The following is a 27,068-nucleotide window of genomic DNA, read 5'->3' on the forward strand; positions in this document are numbered from 1 at the left end:
CAAATAAACTGATGCAGTTTTGTTGTAAAAAGGGCAAAGAAGAGGAGATTTTGCATTTTTCTTATTTGGTTTTGGTGTTTCACTGTAGACAGAGGTCCACAATTATCCTAATGTGGACCCAAATAGTTTTCTTATGAAACTGCAATTTTGTTTAGTAGTTTAGTACTCGTCATGATTAGACTGATCATCATGTGTAAAATTTGTGAAGTGCTCTTTAAATTGCGAATTTGACAGGACTGACCACATAGGGTAGGTGTGGGGATAATAGGGGCCCAAAACCAAACTTTGCCTTCAAGCCATGGTTTCTACCACAGAAGTACACACACATACAAGCATCAATGTCAATGTCAACAACGTGTTTATTGTAATAAGGAGCAGTTTTACACTTAAACTGAATATCAACAGGTGGTCAGGAGTGCCTGTAACTAACTCTGCTGTGTAGGGCTGGTTAACTGAGACAGTCAACCATCTGGCTTGCTTTCTTCCGTTTAGGATTTGATGTTTGAGTGTGTGCTGTAGAAAAATGCACAATTCAGCACTTTCCTGAATAGACAGAAAAAAAGGCTTCAACTGAGAGTTGCCGATTGTAATAATCGCAATGAATGTTATTTGATATCTGGATGTACACACAGGATGTGGTGTGAGCGTATATCCCGCAGCCTGTCCTTCACTTAGACACTATATAAAGGTCATAATAGTACTGACAGTGTTGTTATTATCGCCTGTTGTGACAGAGGCGGGTCTAGGATCGGGGCACACGTTGATTGGACGTGACGACCCCCCTGTGCCACGATGCTTCCGTTTTGTGCGTACGCGCATGCGCAGCGACCCCTCTCTTCTGATATTTTATTTACTCCCGAAACCCAAGATGGCTCCTGTGAATGTCTCGGTCCCATAGCAAATTGAGGATGCAAGTAGCTGCCGTAAAAACAACTTTTCCCCGACCGTCACATCCCCTGGAGTTCAATTCGTATGGTGCGGAGGAGGCCCTAACGTCCGTCTAGGCACCGAGCAGCCGTCGGGGCTTCGCGAAACCTTCTTCAAGCCTCCAATTTGGAGTAGTTTCGCGAAGTAGCTCTTCTCCTCGCTGTCGCTGTCTGTCCGGAGCGAGGTTCAGGCAGGCAGCTCATCCAAATGGCCGAACCGAGAAAAGTGCAATTTGTCACCCTCTCGGCCTTCGCAGCTGGAGCAGCCGCGGAGTCTAGGAAACGCCGGTTGGAGGATGAGGCCGACTTCAACTTCGATAGAGCCGGGGAGGTCGAGGCAGCGACCGGGGCAGGGGGAGCTGCCAGCAACGGTCGTCTCGACAAAACCGACGACGGGGACACGGCTGGAGCCGAGAAGAGGGCGACGGTGCGGCTCAACCTGTCCCTGCCCGAGCCTGACGACCGCTCCTCCGCCGAGTTTAATTACGGAGAACTCATCCAAAACCTCCAGGTACGATCTCCCAGTTTGACTAACATCACCAGGCCGAGTGGTACCGGAGCTGGAGTTAATTTTATTTGGTTTTGGCAAGTGTTTGTGTGGACTTGTCATTGCTACGTGAGAGGGGGGAAGTGCACCTTGTCCTTCCGTGGACTAGCGTGGCTGAAACTGACCATTAGTGCGACTCTACACAAAAGACAGCAGCAGTTATTTGACCAGCCAGTCCACTCTGTGCCTCCCAACTTCAGCTGCGCTCTATCATCAGATTGTGGCTTTTTATCGTGGGACCTCCTTTTTTTTTTTTGAACATGTAGAGATGAAGCGTATCTTGTGCTGCTACCTGTGTCCTGTTCACTCAGACTTGCCCAGCAACAGCCCAGCCACACAGCCATTACAGCACTTGGAAATGCCACATGCAGTTTGGCCCTCTGGCTGCGGGTGATAGATAGATGATAGAGCATTGCTGATGGAAGTACCAGGATGTAGCACGGGAGCAAGGCAAATGTCAGAGCGGAGACATCACAGAGAAGCTCGCCTCATTTTGAGACTGTGCACTTTGGGATAATCCAGTGTTTGCTATTATGATTTACATGAGTGGGAAATTGATGGGGAAAAGTTTGCAAATCAAAATATGGTTAAATATTTCTTATTTAAATCCAAAACGTGGCAATTTCTGCACCATGTTTGGCATATTTTATGTTGTTTTTTGCTTGTCGTTTTAAATTAGCTGTTAGTATTGTGAAAATGTGTTGATGTTTTGTAGATTGGACTTTTATTTTCTTTGAGGTTTGAACATAGTCAGGTTGTGTTTTAGTGTGAGTGGCACTGTCTAACTCTAGCTCTGACATCTGATCATTTCTGTATATTATCTTAATCATTAATATTAATAATAATTTAATTATTTGTTCCAGGCAAAGAATAATCCTCCAAGTCTGACTTCAGCCCACTAATCCCAACGTCCCCTTCAATGATGACGAGAGAGTGCGGCTCCAGGTCGAGGCCCTGGCAAAAAAGTTTGAAAATAAATATGTGAGTTACTATTCTTTTAATTTGAAATCTTAAATGTTTTTAATCTGATCATTTTAGAATTATAGCCTGACCGATACTGGATTTTGAGGCTGATACCAATAATGACATTTAAAATATCAGATGAATATTTATCTGCTGATGAACAAAAACATAAACAAACCTGAGCGAGATGTTTTGAAAAATCTACGGGTCATTCCTCTCTGGGGGAATCATGTAATGGTGATGATGTTTTTATTACCTCATATGTCTTTAGTATTTCTGTACTGCAAATTCTTGTTACCTAATGACCAACACTGACACCACTATCTGCAATAAGCTAATATCGGCTGATATATTGGTTTAAATAACAGTTTTTTGTTGATAACTTGCAGGAAAGCGCTACAAAGGGAAAAACCTCAGGAACAAGAGTTATAGACAGTTTTTATATATATATATATATATATATATATATATATATATATATATATTTAGTGATCATTTCAGTCACTTTTTGATTGTTTATTGTTGTTTATAGCTCCACTAAAATGGGATTTTTGTGGCGGTTATTGATATTTAAGATTTTAAGGTATCCAACTACAATGCAATGTCTGATATTCATTTATTGTTTTCATTAACGCATACCATAAGCATTTAAAAAAAAAAATATATATATAGATCCCTTTTTTTGTTTGTTTGTTTTTAAAGAATTGTGACCGAGATACTGCTGAGTGAGACATTTTACAGTTGAAAAATGAACTAGTCAGTGCTCTCTGGTGGACAGACTATGGAAGGGATGAAACGCTTCCCAATGACCTCAAACGTATACCGTATTTGGCAGATCTGTTGTCCAATTTCTTTCTATTTATCGTCTGACGTACAGTATATGCCAATAAGAATATATCTGTAAGACGCCTATATCGGCATGGCCAATTTATCTGTCAGCCTCTAGTTGTCTACTGTGGGTTTGTGTACTTAAGAGGACCAAATGCCCATAAAACAGCAGCCACATGGAGAAAGTGAGGAAAGTTTGTGTCATTGTCAGATAAGGTTAGAATAAGTAAGGAATGTTCATGTGATTCAAAACTTAAAATAATATAATATTTTTAAATCATTTTTCAGGCTAACACAGAGAAGAAGAAGAAGAAGGACAGAATGCAAGATTTGATTGATATAGGCTTTGGCTACGACGAAACAGACCCCTTTATCGACAACTCAGAAGCTGTGAGTGCCCCTCACTTTATTAATAACGAGGTGATTTTTCACCTTCGGTTTTGTTTTTACGAGAATGTCCCTTTTTTATTTAGTCAGACGTCTCCCTTTAGTCTTTATAATATCATTGCCCATTGTTTTTATTTTCTCCCTTATTATCTGCTGATTTAATTTGCTGTCCTCGTCACATTCCTGAACTGCGGTCTTGTTGTTATTCCTCTGTGGTTAAATATTTATTTCCTGGCTTGCTGTGTCAATACAGTGGATTCAGTGGCACTTCTAAAGATAGACGCTTGTCCCTTCTTACAACCGATCTGAGACTATGGTCTAAAATCATCCTCATGACTCGTGAATACGTACATGCTGCTTGTGTCCACACAGGGACGTGTCTTTGTTTTTGTTTGACAGTGTTTGTTGCTCAGTATTACTCCGAGATATCACTCTCTGTCTGACTGTAATGGCTAGAATTATGCTCTTTGTTTGGAGTCTCTGCCATTATATGAAATTTGTTTGGATGGCTGTCCTCTCTGCACTCACAAATTTGCAGCGCCTGTTTGACCCTTTTTCCCCCCTGAAATGATTCACCTGTAGCCTGGAGGGATTGTGATTTTATAATTTTTTTGTGGACAAGTCATCAATTTTAACTGCCCAACAGAAGAGCAAAATACTGCATCACAAAATCCACTTTTGTTTTGTAACAGGATTTACTGTCTTTCAGATTCCTTTGATCTTATACCACAAACTGTCCTCTATTTGTTTCTCAGTATGATGAGCTGGTTCCTGCCTCTTTGAACACAAAGCTGGGGGGATTTTACATCAACACTGGCACGCTGCAGTTCAGAACGGCCTCCGACTCCGAGGGAGAGGAGGGCAAGGTGAGACTACCGTAACTTGTTCATAACAGAACATAAAGAAAATATTGTTGTACAGTGTTTTAAAGATGCAGGTGGCGAGGCAACATCATCTTATTATTATTATTATTATTATTATTATTATTATTATTATTATTATTATTATTATTATTATTATTATTATTATTATTATTATTAACATCACCATTAAAATCAATCCAATTCAGAAAATAACATGTAATAACGAAAACTAGGATGATACGCTTATAAGTTCAAATGTTTGGTTTGCTGTAATTTATAGGTGCTTATTTTCCTATTCAAAGGTAACTTATTCCAATTCTTTGCACTACAGAACCTCAAGGATCAAGTATTCATGTTGGAAATATGTACAAGAAAACAAAAGGATACATTTTTAGCCACGCATGTGGCATGGGTCCAGGGGTGGCGAGGTCCTCCACTTCCACTACGTTAGCATTTAGTTTCAAAACGCATATCTTTTGCTGCGTTTATGCCTGGCGTCCACACAACTTCAGCGTTTTCTAACGCTAAAACGGAGACAAAAAAAAATGCTGCTAAATCTGCTAGTGTTTTTAATTCACTACCTCCCTACATCCTAATCGGCCTGTACAGTTCAGCGAGGCAAAACAATACGTTAGATTCTCTGGCAGTCTAGGAATTTGTGTCATGGAAGTTACAAATGATCTAGTTTTATTTGACTCTAAGAAGTGTGATCTTCAATACCACACCATGCTTTGTTCAGTGGTGTTCCTGGAGTGTTGTGTGACATGTATTCATGTTTTATAAATAATATGACTAAAATGTAGCTTGTCCCGATTGTTATTGCAACATATGACACAGCAGGATCTCAACTGGCACATGAATCTCTTCCTAGCAGGAGCTTGATTTTCATTGCTTTTAGTGAGACGTGATGTAGACGTTATCTATTGCACATCACGAGAAACCTCTGAAGGACATACCTGTGCACGCTCCCTCACACACCCACAGAGCACAGCGTGTGTTCCCCAGACAGAATTAATTGTTTTTCACGGTGAACTGTCGTCTTCTGCTTTTTTGAGTTAAGGAGTGTTTGTGCTCTCGTTTCAGAAGCCGAACGACAACAAGGAGCAAGTGATTAAGAAGAGGAAAAAGAAGGAAGTGGACAATTTGGAAGAGAAGAACCTGAAGAAGAACAGAGTACCTAAACAAGGGTGAGAATAATGCCAGTGTACTATTACTGTCTGTGTTTTATTTATGTGGTAGTCTTGCGATCAGTTGGTGAAGTTATTTCTTCATGTAATGGGTTTTTAGGTTTATGTTAATTAAGAAGCTGAATACATGTAACTCATGAGAAGCTGAGCAAGCTGCCTTGTCTCTCGTCAGGAGGCCATCACTTACTAAAATAATATCCCACTTAATCAAATGATTTATCACCATTAAGCCGAGCTATTTAAAAAATGTCACACACACTGTTATAAATGGACAAGTTTCTCTCCTGTGCTCAAAAAGTTGGCCTTTTGAACACCCGTGGATTTGTGGGCCACAGTGAATATGCGATGACGCATTTGTCCACTCTTTACCGTGCTAATAATCCACCCCCCTGTGTGACATTATACTCCTGTGCTTTTGTGCGGATCCTCTCTCATACATCTATCATGAGGCAGGGATGCTGACTGTGACTTGCTCTTAGTTGCTGTGACAAGCCAACAACCTTTTTAGAAAACACTCCATGATCCACGCTCGGATAGGCCGAATACTCCAACCTGCGGACAAAAATAGCTGTGTGTGTGTGTGTGTGTGTGTGTGTGTGTGTGTGTGTGTGTGTGTGTGTGTGTGTGTGTGTGTGTGTGTGTGTGTGTGTGTGTGTGTGTGTGTGTGTGTGTGTGTGTGTGTGTGTGTGTGTGTGTGTGTGTGTGTGTGTGTGTGTGTGTGTGTGTGTGTGTGTGTGTGTGTGATCTTTCAGAGCAGACTGCAGGTTAATCCTGCAGAACCTCACAGTTCCTCTTCCCACTTTTTTTGAGTTGTCTTTGTCAGCGTGTGTCAAATGTATTCTTAGTCTTGCCCTTTTTACCTCCACCTACCCATGTTTCTGTCCCCGTTCAATGTATTGGAAATTTGCCTTTGTTGCCTTTTATTACAATGTCTTTCTAAGATTTGTTCCGCGATTTAAATTCTGTTGTGCCTGTTTATGGTCATTGTAGTCGACCAATCGAAGCTTAGTGGGCAGGACTAAAAATAGGGATATCATCTTCCCACAAAGCTAGCTGGTGTTGTTAATGAAAAATAGCAACAGAGAAATGTCAACAAGCGTGGATGAGATTGAAGCAGCTGTTGTAAGTTCACCTACAGAAAGGCATATTTAATTTATAGATCAATATGGTAACTTATCATAGCCATTAGTATATCATTAGTACCGCAACTTTTGTATCAACTAAAAATGACGTTGGTGGAATGATGTATCACTCACTACTCATTACTTTCTTTTGCTTTAACTAATTAGTTAAAGCAAAAGAAAGTAACACCAACACAAAACTATGTGCATGGAAGCGTAGGGCTGGGCCATATGGAGAAAATCAAATTTCAAAATATTTGTGACCATATCGTAGGGTTCACTATTGCTGCATTCACAAAGTATTTACACAATGAGACTTTTTAATAAATAATCATCAGTAATGTGGATATAATGACAAAAGGCAAATAATAGAAAAGCTAGACCAGTCTGGTAAGTTTAGAAAATGACATCACTTTACTGTAATACAACCTTTCAGAACCAGGAAAAGATCTGAGACTATATTTAGTGTCGTATCATGATATCAGTATATTGTCCAGCTCTAAGCGTGCTCAGTGTCTGTCTGAGTGAATGAAGTCAAACTAAATGCTAATGCAGTCTGGGGCACTGCATTGCCTTTAATGCAACACCTATACAAAGTATTTTGCTACAAACAAGGCATTACTATTCTTTCCTCCAACAGAGTGACAGCCCTCACCCTCCACCGGCCGGAGAAGAAGAAGAGAAAGAAGCTGATGAAGGACTCTCTGTACCTGGCGGCCATGCTCCGCCGCTTCACCCGGGAGAAGGAGGATATAAAGAAAAGAAACCCGAATGTGGCTCACCCTGGACTGGCAGGAGGTGTGGCTATAAAGCCCAACTCCATCAACTCAACGAACAACCTGTTGGCCTCAAACTCATCCCACCCGCAGGGCAACACCGCCAGCAACGACCTCTCACTGGCAGACCTCACCTCAGATCCCGCTGTGATGTCACTGCTGGGCTCGGCCAATGAGAAGGAGCTGCAGGATCTCCTAGGCGACCTGGACTTCACCCTGTTGGACTCTGACCAGCAGCACGCCATGGCGGCGGCCAGGGAGAATGGTATTCTAGGAGTCGGTGTTCCAGGTCCTAAAGGAGCAGCAGCAGCAGCAGCAGCAGGAGGAGGTGGCCAAGGTCGAGGCCCGGGGTCTTCCAGCGGACTGTTTTCCCCGCCTCCGCTGCCTGATGGACTGACTGCTCCTCTTATTAAACGCATCGAGGACTTGCGGGCGGTGAGTCAACTGTAGCCTGTCTGTGGGCGGCTTCAATTACCTGTGAAGCCTCTTTACTGAAGTTAAACACGAATAGCCAGCAGCTCAGGAAGTGGCACAGAATGCTTATTCTTATTGTTTAGTCCAACGAGAATAGTCTCTTCTAAAGCATTGGAGAAACGAGGCTCCAAGATAAACCCTGAAGCTTTTTATTCAAAGATAATAGCGGGGCTGAGCATCACGGCCTCTGAAGAAGTTCTTATTTTCTTGTTGCTTTTATGTCTCACAGCCACAGAGTCCGTCCGTAGCAGAGAATTATTTTTCTAGATGTTGAAAAGTGAAGTATACAGAGGTGCAGAAGAGGAGTGAGGAGGAGGAAGGCAGAGAAAAAAAGAAATGTTGCTTCCAAAGATAGCTCAAATATGGGGAAAGCTTGAGAGATTCAACATTGTTATGGAGTAGTTTCTTGGTTTGGTTTGACTCAATTGGTCTGGGCCAAGGAAAATACTGTTCATTGTGGCCTTTTTAGTTACTTTTTTACAAACAAACCAAGAGCTGTAGACATGAAGTTATACAGAGCAACAGGGCAATGTTGGTGATTTTATGTATCTTTATGTATTTATTCTTCTTAGCTGGTGGTCACACAAGTTTGCAAAGGAATAATTGCTTATGAGCATTGTTCATCGAGACTTCCACTGCACCTTATGTCATAAATGGACACGTAGAACGTGATGGAAAAGTGGCATTTTGAACCTGAATAGGACCGTTACTATGTGGTTGCTATGTTTCTCCCACTTTCTTTATTGAATAACTGATAAAATGACATGATATAACCACAGCACATGCTGTTGTAACTAGTTCACACTTTGTAATTGATCAGGAACATTTTGTGCACTCACTTGCTGATAATGTTACCGCCATGCTTATATGACGTTGCGTAAACCTTTCACTTGCACAGACAGTTGGATTTAACAATAGTTTATCTTAATTCATGCTAAAATGACCACTTGGAAGATCTGGTTGTCTGCACCGGAGTCCGTTTGAGAGCTTTCACACCAGCCAAAGTGAACGGGCAAACAAACCAAATCAATTAGGTTAAGTGTAAAAGCATCCTTAGAAGTTCATGGTTAAAATTGGAGTCAGGTGATGAGTCAATGTCAAGTAAAGGAGGAAATGTTTCAGTCAGTACAGAGTCCTCAAAGGCACAGCATCACAGATATATGTATATGTATGTGTACTGTATGGAGTGATGGTATGCTGACTCAACCTGTTCTTCCACAGGCCTCGCGGCAGTTTGATCAAGAGGGCAGGAAGAAATTTTTCACCTTGGACATGAATAACATTCTCCTGGAGTGAGTAGGACAGCTTTTAAATCACCGCCAGCATACTCTCTTCCTCCCTTTTCAGTGTTCCTCACTCATTTTCAGCAGATTTCCCTCGCCATCTCTCCCGCTGTCTTTAAGTATTTTGTTTTCTCTCTGTCTCTCATTGTCTGTGTTAATGACATGCTTCTCATGACCATTTCTCCCTCTTCTTTCATCAACTTTATGTTCACCCTCCCCTCCTTCTGTGCATCTACCCTTTATTCTTCCCCATCCATTACTTCAATCTCCCATCTCTCTTTTATTCTGTCTCTCTGGATCTCACCATCTGTATCTTCCGCCACCGCCATAACTGCCCATCTCCTTGAATTTTTATGACTCCTTCTGTATCTCACAATCGTGACTTTTTCTCCCTCCTCTTCCTCCTCTCAGCATTGAGCTGCAGGTGCAGGAGCAGCCTCCGGAGGTGCGTCTAGGCATCTACTCGCACATGGAGGCATTTGTGCCGTGCAACAAAGAAGCCCTCCTCAAACGCCTGAAGAAGCTCAGTCTCAACATCCAGGTGAGTGAGGCTTATCTGTGGAGAAAGTGAGAAACCCCTTCAATTTAAATTGATCTAGAATCTGATCTGAAAATGTATTTTCCAACTGCAGCCTTTTTGATTGCTCTGTGGTCTTTAAAAGACAGATTCAAGAAGGGTTTTAGTTTCAGTACATGTGAACTATCAAACATAATCCCTCAGTTGAAAACACTCTGACTGAAATTGCACACTTGTTTGTATCAAATGTTGTCCAAACACATCTGAAGGCAGAAGCTGCCGTCGTAGAGAGGGGCGGGACGCGATAATTGTGCAAAAGGGGTTAATAGTGCACACTTTTGAAGGCATTCATATTGTTTCACTTGCACAAATGCTGCGTGTAGATGTGGATTGATGTTTTCAGAAAGTTATAAAAAAATGTTGGACATGGGCCTAATTTCAACGTAAGCCTAACTTTTAAGATTTTTAAAGCAACTTATACTAATAACAGAACGGAGTAAGCCTGTTCAGACTATAAGCTTGTAATTGAACTCTTGAACTAAATGAATATGCACATGTTTTGGAATTCTTTAATAATCTTGTGCTAACGCAAAGAAAAACAACTAATAAAATTGTCAGAAAAAGTTTCATTGCTTGACATAAAAAGAATGGAAAATATTCCGTCTCCAAATTGATTTATATATAAATAAAATAAGTTAGAGGAGTTAGAGGTGGAGCTGTGCCGGGAAGAGAAGTCCATATTCAGTTTTGGGCAGAAATGATCTACGTCTACAGAATCTATGAATCTTCACACTTTAGCTGCAAGCATCTCTCACAATCCTCTTTACACCTTTGCAGTGAACTGAATCATCTTAACTACTTCCTGTGTTTGTTTATATTTTTATTGCATCGTACTAGTGATTTTTTTTATGGTCCCTGGTGGCTTATTTTTTGCCACACACTCGTTTTTTTTCATAACAAAGAAATCAGGGAAGCAACCAAATATTCCAAGTGTTTGCTTCAAACTCTCTTTTTCTGATTCGCTGCGATATTTCTGAGTATTTGAGCTGCTTCGTTCAGCTCCTGATCCTCTAGTTTCTTCACTGCTTCAGTGGGTAATGTGCCGGGAGCTCAGTGTAGGCTCACTAGTGCATTGAGGACTTCTAAATGTCTTCTGTCATGGACCATTAAAGAAGCATTGTTGACTAAATACATCATCATACTCCCATTCTCTCTCTGACTCTTGATGCCCCTTGCTTCTCGTTCTACCTTTTTCTTTATCTGTTTTTTCCCTTTTATTCTTCTCTTTTATTTTTTTTTCACTGCTCTCTGTCTCCTCACTCTGACAATTTCCTCCCTCCAATGTCCCCCCCCACACTTTTCCTTCCTGATGTTCTCCCTCTGCCTCGGTCTTCCTCTGTCCTTAACACAACCACCCTTTCTGTCTCTCAGGATGATCATCTACGGACGCCGCTGTTGAAGCTGAAGCTGGCGGTGTGTAGTGTGATGCCAGAGCAGATCGCCAAATACAACATGGACTGCATGGCGAAGGTTGCAAAGTAAGTAAACCTGTTTGTTTGTTTGTTTCAGAAGACAGGCAAGTAAGAAGCAAATCAGGTGACCTTCATCTTTTATGGATGTAATTTGTTTTTAGATGGGTGCAAGTTTCCGTTGGTTGGTAAAACTTGTGGGGTCATGTTTAGTTCTGTGTTTACAGAGTAGCGTAGCTTCGTGCATGCGTATGTGAGCAGAGCCCAAGAAACACCGACGCAAAGGAGAGAAGCAGCGTGCCTGTAAATGACACCAAAACATAGTTCTTTTCTGTTCATTCGCTGTAGGCACTTTAAAATAAACCCACTTGTACTGGTAGGGAAAACCCTGATTTTTAAATTCCATCCACAATTTGACAAATTCCAGAATTTAGAGTAGATTCCAGTTTTAGTGTCTAACTCCGCAACTCCATCTGTGTTTGAGGACATCATCACATTTTTGTTTTAGTAATTGAATTCTAGCTGACGGCCAGGCGTCTTCTTATTATCTTCCTACGACTGGACACTCCTAAGCCTACAAGAATATAGAAATAATGTTCAGGTTATATGATAACGTTTATTCAAGCTGTGTGTGTGTGTGTGTGTGTGTGTGTGTGTGTGTGTGTGTGTGTGTGTGTGTGTGTGTGTGTGTGTGTGTGTGTGTGTGTGTGTGTGTGTGTGTGTGTGTGTGTGTGTGTGTGTGTGTGTGTGTGTGTGTCCTGCAGGCAGCAGTCAGGTGAGGGCGATAAGAACGGCTCAGAGGAGGAAGATGAGGAAAAGCCTGGGAAAAGGGTGATGGGCCCGCGGAAGAAGTTTGTCTGGGATGAAAAGCTCAGGTAATGATCCAGGACTGTCCTGCTGGATTAGCTGGCTGGATGGTGTGCTGATGGTGTGGTGTTTGTCATTTTCCTCATACCATCTGTTCCTTAAGTCTTCATCTTTCCTGTTTGTGTCTGATCTAGTAAACTGACCTTACACAGACCTTAAAAATTGGGTGGGAAAATGTAAAAGACCTTGAATTTCAGGGGAGGGAGGCGCCCCCCCAAGACAATGCTAGGGGAAATGTAATTATCCCTGGTGGATAATATAGCCTCAAACAGAGAAGAGGAGCAGCTACTTTCTGGTTAGCTCACTTCTTTTAACTCCACTCCATCATTTTCATTAATTTTCAAACGTGTTGTCTTTAGATCCAACTGACATTACTTGAGGCAATTTATCAGACTTCACGCAGCACTCCCTGACGGCACAACATTTTTCACATATGCAGATGTATCAATATCTGCAAACTGAATTTGATGTGTCAAATCTGTGGAGTTCTACTTTTAAAGTTACTGAGGAAAGCCCTGAAAGAAGAAGAGGTCTGTGTATGAATTATGTCTATTTACAAGACAACTCTCCAAAAAATGTGTATGCATAATATGGAACCTCTGAGTAAAGACTTGGCGTCTGAAGGAATTACAAAAACCTAGAAACCGACTTACAGCTGCTTTTCAGTCATCATTCAGTATCATAACAGCTTTCACATTTTCAGGATTGTGTTTTTACGAGTTCATAATTACCTCTGACTCCCTGAAGGATAACAGTCTCCTCAGTCATTATGTGCTCAACACCTGCAGTCTAATTTCGATTTTATTAGTGAATGATTTAACTTGAATGGAACATTTGTGTTGGTGCAGGAACCTGCTGTGCAGCTTGGTGCGAGTGAAGCTGAGCTGCTACGAGATGGGGAACCAGTGCTCTCTGACTGTGGAGGACTACCTCAAGGTCTTCTTAGAGAATGAGGTCAAACCACTATGGCCCAAGGGCTGGATGCAGGCCAGGTCTGTGTGTGTGTGTGTTCTTGTGCTTATGTAGCCTTTATATATAACAGCTGATGAACAAATTCCTTCATGGTGATGAGACAATTACTGAAAATTCTCCAGGCTGAGCACAATGGCGTTAACCTTAAAACTAGAATTAAGTTGCGTGTGTGCGCGCGCTGTGCAAGATGCCAAGAGACGGAGCTGGCTGTTTGATATATTTCTTTTCAGAGGAGCATTAGTTTAATCTGTTGGTGAATGTGTGCACATTTTCCATTTAACAAAATGTGTTCTAAATAGCAGCCAACTATTGTTTTGTGCAGATGTATTAACTTCTTTATTTCTAAGGATAACGCACATTAATCAACATTTTGTAAATGCCAGCTTGCTAACACTGAACTGCAAGATATTCTTAAAGCATTGAAGTGGCAGGTTAATAGAAACAGACAAAAGACAACAAGATGGCAAAATGACAACAAAATCAGCATAAACAAGACGGTGCACAAAACATGCAAAACATTTATGCAACAGCATAATTACCACAGTTCAGTACATGCAGCCAGGCAAAGCAGCACCGAGCATCAGAATGTAAATGAGTAATACTGTTTACATTACATGAGTAATAAGCACATTTTTCACACATTAGTGGTGCACAGAAATGAGATGGTTAAAGTAAAATGTTAGCAGCCAAAAGTATTGGTTGAGAAGTGAATATAAATAGTTTTAAAGGTTGGTAAAATGCTAATATCACACACCACACATTACCCAACCTCTCTGTAGTCTAAAGACATCTGGTTGTTATGTGTGTGTGTGTGTGTGTGTGTGGTCATTTATATTGTAGAAACTGTCATTCCCGACTCCTGTCCTTGGAAAAATACAATTTAGATAGTTTGGAGGTGAGGCATTCTCTATGTCAAAATAAAATGGAGGTAGCTGCTCCTGTGGATACAGTAAATAATATTACTTTTACAATACTTAAAACTTGAATTTCCATACCGTATTCTTTGCATACATTATTACTTTCTAGTAAACGGTCTAAACACGCACATTCCTTTTTCCCCTACTTGATATCTTAAATAAGTAATGATGCATTAGTTGTAATTTAATTTATTTTGCGTCCATGACAGTGATGTTCTTTAACTCTGCTAACGAACCTTTGCAGATAAATTTACTTGAGAAATCTAACCTGACATTAATCCAGCCATTCTTGTCCCCTGGCATGAACGCTGTGTGTTTCCTCTGCTCAGGATTCTGCTCAAGGAGAGTCTTGCTGTTCACAGTCATATCACTGGAAACCTGTAAGTGTTTACTTTATCTCACACTGCTCGTGTTTCGTCAACGACTCTAAGTACTCGGAGGTTTCTCCGACACTGGGCTTGAATGTAAAATGTAAATAGAAAATGCTGAATATCTGCGTGCATGTTTCCATACAGAGTGAAGAGGAGAATGGTGCCTGGGCCCAGGGCCAAAGCCAAGGTTAGTGACTCAGACTGAGGGTTTTTTTTTAACCCTAAATAATAATTTCCTTATCTGTCTTTGCTGAAACTATAATAACCGCTCAGTTCTGAAGACTGATATGAAGTATTCATTTTATTTTATATGACTGATAAAACAGTTCTACAGTATTTAATATCTCAAGAGTTGTATTTTATTATTTCCATGCTGGAGAGTTGTCTTTATCGTCGTAACTCTTGTATAAACTCTGGTGTTCAAACTGTAGCCGGGGGCTTAGCCAACATGAACAAATAAAGGCTGGGTAAAAGAACTTCCACAGATCACATGGTACATGTAGTCCTGTTATACTCGCCACTCTGCAGCTCTAAGTTTCACTTGTTTAACAGAAATAATGTTTCATAACTGTAAGTAGTTTCTTCTTTGCTATACTCCTGATCAATTTTAAGATGCCGTCAACCCTCCCTGAGGCTTGTGCACATTGAAAGCCTACCTACCAAATCAAGGCTGCGAGGCTTTTCTTCTCAGTATTTAGATCAGCAACACGTTTGCAAAATTAAACAATGTCGGTAACAAAAAACTAAAACTGTTTACTTTTTTCACCCTTTTTTGTACAGTCCTGTTGATGGATGTATTTGCTGCTCCGCTTAGATGTCGCAATTTTGAGTGTTTAATAATGTCATGATAATATCCCGACAATCTTCAAAATATGGTTTAAAAACAACTGAAATGTTAGTAAAACATACCAGAATCACTTTACCTTACATTTAGTTAAGAAGGAAAGTATTTAAAGTAAATAATCTTAAACGAGGTCATCATAAGGTCCCGCTGCAGAAATAAAAGATGAGTCTCTATTGTTCACTTCTCCATCATGATGGCGAGTTACTCATGAGGATATTCACGGTTATCCCATCACTCGTATAATGTCTGTTTTCAGTTTGCACTAACTGGGGAACAAAGAAAATGATCTCTAAAGTCCTGGCTCTCTGAGGTACTGACACTGATCACCTGTCTTCTGTTCTTTAGGAGGGTCTTTGGATCCACAAACCACCTCTCACCATGACCTCCACCCCGTCTCTGCACACCTCTGCTCTGACCTCCAACCGCCAGCCCCCCTCCTCTTCCTCGCCACCGGAGCCCATCTGTCTGTCTGACTCACTGGATGAGGATCTGACTGCTCCCTCTCTGGACTCCATCTCCCACGCTCTGGCCCTCCTCAGCAATGCATCTAAGGGCCTGGGCCTCTCCGACAGCCCCTTGTCGCCCCCGCCCCTGCAAATGCCCACCTCCTCTCCTCCCCCCGTCACCCTTCACTACCCCTCGGCCTCTCAGCTCTCTGCCTCGATAGCATCCACCACGCAGCAATATTCCCTGTCGAAGATGGAGACCTCTTCGCTGGCAGCTGCTGGGAACTTGCCAACAACAACAACAACAACAACAATAACGCTACCAACCGCCTCTTCTACCTCCTCGTCTCCCGCTGTTTCCTCCTTGGCTCGTGTGCAGGCAGCAGGTCTGTCGCTGGCCTCCAGGACTGCAGATGTTCCCTACGGCCTGATCAAAGGATCTGTCACAATGGGCCAAACCCAGACTCAGAGACTTCTTACCATGGTATCACCCAATCACAGGCCAAGCTTGTTGATGGGCGGGAGTGGCAAGATGCATCCACACCCGTCCCCCTCGCCTCCAAAGCAGCGGCCGCCTCCCACGGCTTCCCCTCTGCTGCCCCCTCATCAGAAGGGCTTTGTCAGTCCGGTGGGGATGCTGGGAGCTATGGGAGGACTGGCCAAGAGCAATGCCAAAACCAGCGGCATCAGCAGCAACGGCAGCGTGAGCAGCAGCGGCACGCCTTCTTCCTCCCCCTCCTCACTGTCCCGCTCCAACTCCACCTCACACCTGCAGTCCTTCTGCCCTCCCTCCCCGGTGGTTTCCTCGCCGCCCCCCACCTCCCACATCTCCCACTCCCCTCAAGGTAAAACCTACACACACCACCTTCACCAGGCCAACTTCATCACGCCCATGCAAGCCACGCTCACCAAGTCGTCCCACAGCAGCAACTCCTCTCCCATCATCAAGCTCACCCCTCGGCCTCCTGCGCCCACCCCACCTCCATCTTCCTCCCCCTCCCCGTCATCCTCGCCCTCGCCCTCACACCCGCTCTCCCATCATATGATCCCCATCCAACAGCAACAACACCAGTACTCCCCCAAAACCCCCAAAACCCTTCGGCCCCCCTTCAGTGTATCGGGCGGTGGGCAGGTGAAGCAGACGCAGGGTAACTTCAACTTCGCCAGAGGCCAGAAAGCTCAGTCCACCACGAGCAACAGTAGCATCATCAACAACAACTCTGTCATCAACAAGGGAGTGATATCATCTGTCTGCAGTCGCACAGACAAAACTCCCCTGTCCTCTGCGCCTTCAGTCTCAGCCAATCACGTGCAGAGGCAGAGGGTGGTGGGCGGGGCAAAGGCAGGAAACGGTTGGGCCACTTTGGCCACGTCGTCCACAACGTCACACCTCCCACAGGTTAGTTTCAAGGTTATAATAGCCACATGGCCTTAATGTTTAAATGTTTGGATTTAGGAATCAACTCGAGTCCTCTTTCACTGCCACACGCCGACCCTCAGACCGGCGCTGAGGCTCTTGGTACAGGACATTTGTTCTACGGAAATATTTAAATCATATTCTTGTTATTTAATTCCTCAAGACGAGACTGCATGTGAAAAACAACAGGGACGAATATTCATGCCGCCTCCTTTTTTCCGTAGTAATGTGTTCTAGCTAAAACGCTAAAACTAAAATGAATTTGAAATGACTTATTTAATTTTTTTAAATCATATAATCAATTTTTTGTATGATATTATTTTTCACTGCTTATTTTCATTTTAACTCCAGTTTTAGCAAATGATTATAACCCTGCTTAGTTTATCTTGGGAACAATAAGAATATTGGACAAAAGCATATTTTAATTATAGCCTCACTCTTTACAAAGGATGGAGTTACAGTTCTGAATAAATGCAAATAATAAACTTTGAATCTTTTTGCATCTCGTTTCCTCAGGTATCCACAGCAAGCACTTCCCACCTGGGCAGCCCCTCCGCTCTGTCCCTGGGCTTCGGGATGTTGGGCGGCCTGGTGCCCGTCTCGCTGCCCTTCCAGTTCCCCCCGCTGCTCAGTTTCAGCTCTCCTGGAGCTCCAGGGGTCGCTGGCATGGGCTCAGCCCCCAGCTCCAACTCAGGATACACCCTAGCACAGAGCAACCTAATGGGTGAGTGGGCACACAACTTATGAAAACATTTCGTCAATAGTTTCTATTTAATTTCTTGACCTTTTAAAAGAATTCAAATTCCCCCCTGATATTTAGGAACCGAACATATATATATTTTTTGATTAAATAATTATTATCATTAATTTATTTCCAGCAGTGGATATACACTTAATAATGATAAATGTTTTATTAAGTTTTTGTATCAAAATTGCAATTTCAAAGAATACAGTTATTAATTAATATTAATATTGCCGTCTGTTAGGACACGTTTAGTCAGCTGTTGCTATGTTTAACTTCCTTAAATAATCTGTAACGCTGTTTTTATTTGTTGTTTAATATAAAAGTAGCACAAAGCAACAAGCAATTTATCATTTCATCCGTTTTCTCAATGAACAAATGAGTTTGAGTGTTTGGCACAAGCGTACTTGGTTTAATACTCTGCAGAACATTATAGTTTAACATTTTAATCTTAATCGTATGTGAAGCAGATTTATTTAGAATATGTTTATAAAGCGGACGTAAGAAGTAAAACGGATTAACTGAGATTACATTTCCATAGTGCTTTACTTCCAGCCTTGTTTATGTGTGTGTGCTCGTACTGAAGTATTCCAGCAGCACCTCCGCCGTCCTCCACGCCTCTCGATGTGACCCTCTCGCCTGACCTCCATTTTGTTTTATATCACCAACGTCTCCCTCCTTTGTTGTCTCCATCTTTTGTGTCTGTGTCTGTCATCTCAACCTTTTATACTTCGCTGCCACCTCACTTTGATCCTCTCCTCTCTTTTGTTGCTGGTCTCCCATTTTTACATACATGCCCCCCCCCTCTGCGTCATTTTATTCTCCATGTTCCCCCTTATTGTTGTTGTTGCCTTCTTCCCTCTCATCTTCCCTCCATCTCTCCTCAGATCTGTATAAGAGTCTCCAGTCAGGGTCGCAGGCTGTCCTACCTCCTCACTTGCAACTTGCTTTCTCAGGTAATCTGCATTCCTCCTCCTCCTCCTCCTCCTCCTCCTCCTCCTCCTCCATCCTGTCAGGTCAAACTGTCGTCCGCTGCTCTGCTGTTTGCTCTGTAACTTTCTGCTTGCTTCAGTATATTTGGTGTTTAGCATGCATCTGTTCCCTGTAGTTGTAGAGCAGGTATATGCATGATGTAAAGCTATTGAAAGTATTCAGATGCATATTGTTGTTTCAGTAGTTTGCAGAATACACGGGGAGGATTCACTTTCCTCTTTGATAATTGAAAAACATTTTCTAGCTGATGTCACGGGGACATGTGGTTGGAAATTCTTTCCACCATGAACGCACGGCACGCAGCTTTATCTGTTGCAGTTTTATTTATAGCTGTAAACAGAGAGTGAAAGCTCACCTGGATTATTCATGGCACTCGGGTCAAAGAACCATCTGAACGTCTAATCCAGGAGAGACGAGCTGAAACACAGCTCATCGTGTGATGAACCTCAAACTCTACACTGAATAATATAATTAAGTTAACACACTTGAGCACATGGGAATACAAAAAAGAAGGTTACCAGATCTTGTAAAACTTTGAGGTACAGGACTCTAAAAAAAATGGACTGAATGGGAAGTTGTACAAGCTTTAGAAATAATCTGAAAATGCTCTCATGCATACTCTGTGTATGTGATGCATGTCCAGTATTTAGGCATACAGAATATAATATTCATATTTTCCTATAAATTAGTATACTTGGTCTGACGCCTACAGTATGATCATGGAAATGTATAGTCCTTGTAATCCCATTTGGCCTGGAAGATACTACATTGATGTCAGAATACAGACCCCCACCTGGGTAGATTGTTGCTGTTGTTGGACATAATTTACATTTAACATCTAAATGCAATATATTTTAGCACTATTTAGCTGTACATATTTTATATGATGGTCAATTTGAGGATTTATCAGCAGTCGGGTATGTCCTTGAAATTCTGCAGGGAAGCCTTGTCCCAGTTGCAGCAGTACAAATATATAAGTATCTTCGTAAATCAGAAACATCAGAAAGAAAAAATAAATCCTGTGCTTGAAGTTACAAGTCGGCGTAAAGTCTCCTCGGTTTAATCTTGGGGTTGGGGCAAAGGTTAGCTTAATAAACAACCTTTTAGGTTGCGGTTTTTCTAGCTTTTCCAAAAAGCAACGAGACGACCCAGTAAGAGACTAGAACTTGCATCTGTGCTGATGTAAGGCAACACCCACAGTTGAAATACCAAGTGTTTAACGAGTCCCTTCAGTGGAAGTAAATACATTAAAACAAAAATACTGAAGGACACTTGATCCAGAGAGAGCGGGTTAACGTTGAACTGGGTGCAGCTGTCTGATGACATCCAGAAGTCAAAGTTGTTAAACGTCTCAATCCTCTCCCCTCAGATGCGAACCAAAGCCAGGGCGGAGACATGAAGAGGAAATCCCACTGACCAATAACAGCGCAGGAGGTGGTCACCAGCCTGGTGACATCACAGCCTCCTGGACACATCCACCAATAGGAACCTTCACTTTGATTGACTGACTCAGTAAAGCTGTATTTTAAAACGGACCTAAAGGAGAATCAGTTTATCCTCGCTACAAGTGGCAATGATAAATTAATTTAACTGTATTTTCTAATGAACCGGGTATGAGAACAAGACGGAGTGAATGACGAGAATACTTTTATTTTTGTTCTGCTTATTTTTATTTTTTTGTCAACATGTTTACATAAGACCGACCTTGATCACTGTGGAATGAGTGTGAGCGAGGTGGTGGTACAGATGAGAGTAGTAGTACGCTACGTAATATAATTTGTATTTAAGCTTATGTGGAAAAAAACAGAACTCTTGTTCTTGCAGTACAAAAAACAAAAAAAACAGACTGAGTAATTTTTATTTTTATGTCTTTTTGCCTCCGATGTGGGAATCATGTCCGTAGAAATTTTATTGTTGGTCACCTCTGCTCCCACAAATGACTGTTAAGTAGTAGCTTAAATTAATATTGATAAGTTATTTGTTATTTACACAGGGACAAAAACATGTTATAGTGTCTGTGTGTGTGTGTGTGAGTGAGAGAGAGCGTGGTGAGGTTGATTTGAATGTGTATGTACAGAAAAAAATAACACAATATACTGTTTCTTTCCAGATTATTCTGTATGAATGGGTAAAGACGTGTATCCACTTTTCACAATAATGAGCGAGTGTACGTTTGATGCCCCTCTCCCGCTCAGTGTGTTTTTGGTGCTGTTTAATCACACTGGACCTTTTCTGGAAAAAAGACTTGAATTGAAAAAGTTTTGGAGCCGCCTGTGAGAGAGGGGACAAACGTCAAGATTGTAGCCTACTTGAATTGTTTTAGTTTTTTTTTTGTGAGTTAAGATTTTTTTATTTACTTTTTCTGCTTATTGACTCGAACCAACTTAATATAACACAACGCCTTAGTTTGTATTGAAAAAGTATGAAAAAGATCTATGCAGGACTGTAAAACGCTCAATGCAAAAGTGCAAGTCGTCGCTTGGCTTTCAACCTCTACTCAACTTGTCAGTGCATTTCTGGAGTTGTGAATGTTTGTAGATGTTATTGTTTCACTCGAGACCGTTTTCTGGTGTGTGTTCAGACAGAAGGACATCTTTAGAAGCGTTTTGCATAAATGGCCTTTATAGGCTAACGCTTTGCGCGTGGCTGCCAGTCAACAGAAGAAGTATGGGTTGCCAACTGGAAACCAAACAAGTGCCATTGCCATCCAACCAATCTACGGGAGAAAATACAGACAGGTCTTCAGGAATTTGTTTTAATTCCTCTTCCATGTCTTCAGAGATGAAGACAAACTAATGCACGAGCGAGGGAACAGCTGGGAAGCGGGAAAATGTTTTTGCTCAAATTTTTCTGATACAAAATGCACATAAAATACGTTTATTGTTTAAACTGTTATTCCAAGCAGCACATTGAGAACAAAACATTTTAAATAGATTATATCTCCCTTCTGGTAAAAAGAAAAAGTAAAATTTCAGTATTAACACTAATACAATCGATTCCGTGCATTTTCAACGAGCTAATGAAACATCTAGGTTCACGTGTTAGTGAACTGTTACACGTGCATAACACAGCAAAATAAGCTAATTTAGCCTGTTTTTATATGGTGCGGCTATAACTCTGTACAACGGGTGTTTTATCTAATGTAGCACCTGGGGTTTTATGAATCTACAAGAGAGAAAAGTTTCTGCTGAGGTCGAGCTCATCCCCACTCCCGGTTGGTGCGACTTGCTAGCTAGCTAGCTAACTTTGGCTGTATTAGGAAAAAACACGAACGCTAAGGCTGAAGTTCACTTTGCCGTCTGTCTGAACACACCTGTAGAAACACCTTCCCTCTGCTGAATACCTCCGTTAACAAAACTGTTCTTCCTTAGCCTCTCGCTGTCCTCGCCTGACTAGTTCCTCTCCACGTGTGTCTGACTGACCGGCTGCACCGAGAACGGCGCCAAAGATTGTTCTGTAGCTCACTTTTTAGATGGGGTGTTGCTGGTCTGTGTGTGTGTGTGTGTGTGTGTGTGTACACGTGTGTGAGAGTGATTATTCTGACATCTCCCCCCAAAATGTAAACCCATGAGTGTCAACGTGTGGTCCTTCATGTTATTGTGAAGTCATGTGTCTGGAGCAGTGGGTGACATCTTATAACTTGTGCTTTCTTTGGGGGTTGGAAAGGATACAAATTGCATTTTGTGGTTAACTGGTTACTTAATTTGGTCTTTTGTAGATTATTTTTGTGTGTCAATTATGAAATTAAACAAAACAGGTGGTTTTAATGACTCTTATTGTGTCTTTCTCCATCTTTAAAGCTGGGGTAGGCAGTTCTCAAAAGTGCAAAAATAAACAGGATTTGAAAACGCAGCCAACATCAGCAGCTCTCCCCTCTCTGTCCTCAGCCTGTGCATGCTCTCCATACAGTAACTATAAAACATGAACTTTGAATTAGCCACAGCTGTTAGCAGAAGGCTATTAGCAACACTCTCTCCATCTCTCAAACGCTTTGTCGATTGATTTGTGCTTTATTGCGTTTGTCAGACTCCCCTTTTAATTTTTTTTATTCTTCGTTTGGGTTGCTTTGCAGTGTAAACTGTTGTTGCCAATGCTGGAATAGTAACCTTTCCTGCAGGATATTACTCAATTGTATCACATATCTACGTTTGTAGAACAGCCAATAGGAACGCCCTATCTCTAAAACAACCAGTGATGGGCCAAAGTCTCCTGTCACGGGCTAGAACGCGTCAAGAGAAGTCTAGTTTTCTCTTGGACCACTTGATGACAGGCTGAAAGGTTTTTATGGAATCTATGCCCACTGAAGGCAAAAAGTAAATTGCTTACCCCGGCTTTAAAGGCTGAATCCTATATTACAAGGATGTTTTAGATGACCTAAAACTGAATGGTCATTCTGTATTTACATCAGCCAGCTCATCGACCCCTCCTCACAGCTGATTCACATGCTTTCACTTATTGGCTGGACTGGATGGAGATTGGGTTCGTGGGTGGCCTGGGAGCATCAGGTGAACTGAGAACACCTGTGGATCAAAACACTTTTTTCTGACATACTATATATACACACACACTATACTTTACCAGCCCCCCGACAAACAAAACAATACAGCGTCAGAGCTACAATGAATATGCTTTATTTTCCTTTTACAAAAACAAACAAAACAAAAAAATGACTGTCTAGAAATACAGGTATACAAGAAATAAAATGATGGGAGTGTTTGCAGTTGAATGCCTGGTTGTCAACTGCCAGCTGGATAATAATAATACAATAAAAACGAGTTAACTACTTGTGGATGTTAAAGCTTCCAACCAAATAAAATCCTGTGCAGAGCGTCGTTTCCCAAAATGACTTCAGTACTAAGCCTTCACCTGTGAGTTACTGTTAAAATCTTAGTCTAGATCTTTTGAGAACTTCCGCCGCTGCTCATGTAGTTAATGATACGGTAATACTGATTTTGACCCAAACACTCTAGCTAGGAGGTTATTATGAGGAAGTACACAGCGGATATGATATGAAGCAAAGCAAAAATACAAACGAAAGAAAAAAAAGTGTAATTGTTGAATATCTCCTTGGTGTACCTGTTATAGCTTCACATCTGTAATGAAATCATTGCCTGCTTATGTTCTTATTTAGTGTCCAAGGCACTTCTAAAGAAACATAGTGTTAACATTAAGGGGAAGGGCAAAGAAGTCCGCTGTAGACAACCATCCTAATCTGCAGATCCATGATAAAGAAACTAAAGAACAGTTGATGGATGGATATGGGCACCCCGGCATGTAGTGTTCACACTGTAGTGCTTTAAAGCAGAGCCTTACATCACTTTGCTAAAAACACTGTTAAAGGAAGTTGGGGTAAAATTGCAAGTAGAGAACAAAACCTTATTTTCAGACAACAGTCACCTGTGAATACTAAGTGCTTAATTTATCAGGTGTGTCAGGAGTCTGCAGAGTCAGGTGTCAACTCACAAAGCCACGGCACAAACCAGCCGCAGTGTGTTCAGTATCATGTTACATTTAAGACACAGTGCGGAGAGTTTCCCTGAAGAGTTAATACAGAACAATATAACGCTTACTGAAGGTATTTTTAAAATATTAAAAACACTTCTGTCTGGATGAATAAATGTTTTGTTTTTAACTTTTCAGCCAGCGTGGATGAGAAGTCCTAAATCAGCGGAATAACTCCTGTAACTTTGTGGGATTCATGATGGACTCGATCCAAATGGCAGCAGCTCGTGGATCTTGTGCCGACATTGTTTTTGATTGATTCTTAAAAAGTTTCCCAATTTTCTATCCAGAAGTCTCCAATGCTTTGTCTTGTACTTCACAAGGACAATTTTAAAATGCTTTTAATTTGTATGACAATATAAAACAATTCAAATGTGGCATGAATATGAACAAATATGACATTTTCTTTTTTGTTGCCATTATGAATTAGGAAATAGAGTTGTAACTTGGGAAACGTGTTTAAAATTTTATTTTGTAGTCCCCCCCCCCCCCCCATCCAGATGGCTAGGAGTCTAAAAGGAAATTCACATTCTCATATAGTAATAACTTGTCAGAAAAATGTATGCTTCAGCTCTGTGACTCGAATTTAGTGATAATACAAACTGGGGCTCGGCACAAACACAGATGTAGTGAGAAGATGACTATTTTCAATCTGTCTGCATTTCTAATCAAACTACATTTAACCATTTAGTGTCACATTGAAAACATGGACTAAGCGCCACATTAGTGCTTCCAGTAAGAGCCCTCCCCCCGTTGGTTTCCAGTTAAAATGTTAAATATCTTGCTGTGCATTTTCCAGCATCATTCGCAGCTCACGCCAACCTACAGTAGAGTAAAATACAAAACGTGTTAACCTTGAGAGACTTCTAGTTAAAACCCAGCGAGACATTCCTTCGTTAAATGTTGAGATGAAGCAACAGAGAAAATAAAATACCCCTTTCTTTTTCTTCTTCACAGTAAAACACTTTAAATTCAGAGTCGGCGTTTTTCTTCTATTGCAAGTCCCGAGATGTTGGTCGTTCCTGTAGTGGTGTAGTGTAGACGCTGTCTGTACATCAGAGGGAAACTCATGCAACAAAAGCAGGCGGCGTGGCGGTCCGAAGGCCACAGTGACCTTGGTTTAGAGGAGGGTGTCAGGGGATGAGATGGCTTTTACACAACTAGTGAGCAGAACACTTATAACACGAGAGTGAAACACGCTTCCTTGAAAGTCCTACATGTCCTGTACGGAGTGCGTTCACATACGTTACATACTTGATGCGTGGACACTTCACAGCCTCCACCTACAGTTTCAAATGTATAAAAAGCACTTTGCACCTACACTTTCTCAGTAAGCAGATAACTTCACGCCTGATGATGGGGAGAGTGTTACGTCATGACGCTGAGATGATACGTGGCCGAGAGACGAGCCAGGACTAGCAGCTTGCCGGAGGAGGACAGAGTAAGGCAGAGTTGTCCGTTTGCCCCTGTGACTCTCCAGGACTGGAGGCTTGACGTCAGGGGAGGGCGGTGGATGTCCCCTGCAGTGTTGACTGATACAAAAAGGGCTGCCAGGCGCACTCCGCCCAGCATTACCAAAAACAGCTAATCGCTCCAACCTTCTGTGCAGTCAGTGGTTTGAAATGAGTAAAGACGATGGTGATGCCGAGGATCATTTGGGGAAAAACTGGGCGCAGGTTACACACAGGTGGTGAGGTGGAGGTGAGGTGGGTAGTGACGAGAGGAAAAGCGGGGAATGAGAGGGTCCGTGTGTTTACTCGGCGTTGGCGGTTTGCGTCTCGTTGAAGTCTCCGGCACGGCTGTCGGCGTCGTCGTCTGAAATGTCGACGGAGGCACCGTCCAGGTTGAGGTTGCGGCGGCCCGAGCGGCTGGAAGAGAAGCTGCTGACCGGACCGCCACGCCTGGTCAGAACAAACAAAACAACTTAGACCCCTGCTGCTTTAAGGAGTAGTTCTATATTTTGAGAATTGCGCTAATATGCTTTCCTGCCGAGTGTGAGATGAGAAGATCAACACTCCTCCGTCTGTGTGCCGAAGAGGCAATTATCTTAGCTTAGCATAAAGACTGGGAACAGGGGGAACAGCTAGCCTGAGTCAAAGTTAGAAAAATATGCATGGTAGCACCTCTAGAGCGCACTCATGACACTCTGTTGTATCTGGCCCCTCAGAGTTACATGCTGGAACTATTTCTTTGTCATCAGTGGCCGTACGCAGTGAAATAGTTGCAGCAGGTAACTCCCTGTGAAACCATAACTACTAGAACTAGATGCCTCTTAATAAGTGAACATTGGAGATTACATTCTTTAACTTTGGACGGAGTCAAACCAGCTGTTTCCAGTCTTTATGCTAAGTTAAGCGCCTCCAGCACCAGATTTAGCATCAAACACGAGTCGATCTTCATCAGACATCAGAGTCTTAAAAAAGAAATAAGCGTGTTTCCCAAAATGTCAAACTATTTATTTAACCAGACAAAATAGAACAAGTAAGATAAGCCGGGTCAACACAAGCTAAACCAAGAACTGACTTTTACATTTAAAAGAGAGAGAGCGAGAGCGATAGCGATTATATATATATATATATATATATATATATATATATATATATATATATATATATATATATATATATATATATATATATATATATATATATATATA

At 41.8% G+C, this 27,068-nt stretch overlaps 2 protein-coding genes across 5 annotated transcripts in view; one reads left to right on the plus strand and one right to left on the minus strand.

Moving 5' to 3' along the window:
• The first annotated feature begins 637 nt into the window (after nt 1-637).
• Nucleotides 638-22,767, plus strand: ubn2a (ubinuclein 2a). Its single transcript, XM_029441646.1, is given in 18 exon segments — nt 638-1,437; nt 2,337-2,372; nt 2,374-2,454; nt 3,553-3,654; nt 4,407-4,517; nt 5,598-5,701; nt 7,463-8,033; nt 9,294-9,364; nt 9,767-9,896; nt 11,304-11,410; nt 12,106-12,216; nt 13,057-13,200; nt 14,427-14,477; nt 14,613-14,655; nt 15,658-17,157; nt 17,692-17,899; nt 18,805-18,873; nt 20,280-22,767. Coding segments are annotated over 18 exon segments (3,789 nt in total). The 5' UTR covers nt 638-1,134; the 3' UTR covers nt 20,327-22,767.
• A 751-nt stretch (nt 22,768-23,518) lies between these two features.
• myh10 (myosin, heavy chain 10, non-muscle) overlaps nt 23,519-27,068 on the minus strand; it is a 56,855-nt gene continuing 53,305 nt past the window's right edge. For 3 of the 4 annotated variants that reach the window (XM_029441598.1, XM_029441612.1, XM_029441605.1), the window contains one exon: nt 26,166-26,313. In XM_029441598.1, the coding sequence (XP_029297458.1) occupies nt 26,166-26,313 (148 nt within the window). Of the gene's footprint in view, nt 26,314-27,068 lie in introns of all 4 variants that reach the window. The other variant, XM_029441590.1, reaches the window with a different exon arrangement.

Source organism: Cottoperca gobio, chromosome 1 (genome assembly GCF_900634415.1).
Source record: "Cottoperca gobio chromosome 1, fCotGob3.1, whole genome shotgun sequence".
Lineage (NCBI taxonomy): Eukaryota > Metazoa > Chordata > Actinopteri > Perciformes > Bovichtidae > Cottoperca > Cottoperca gobio.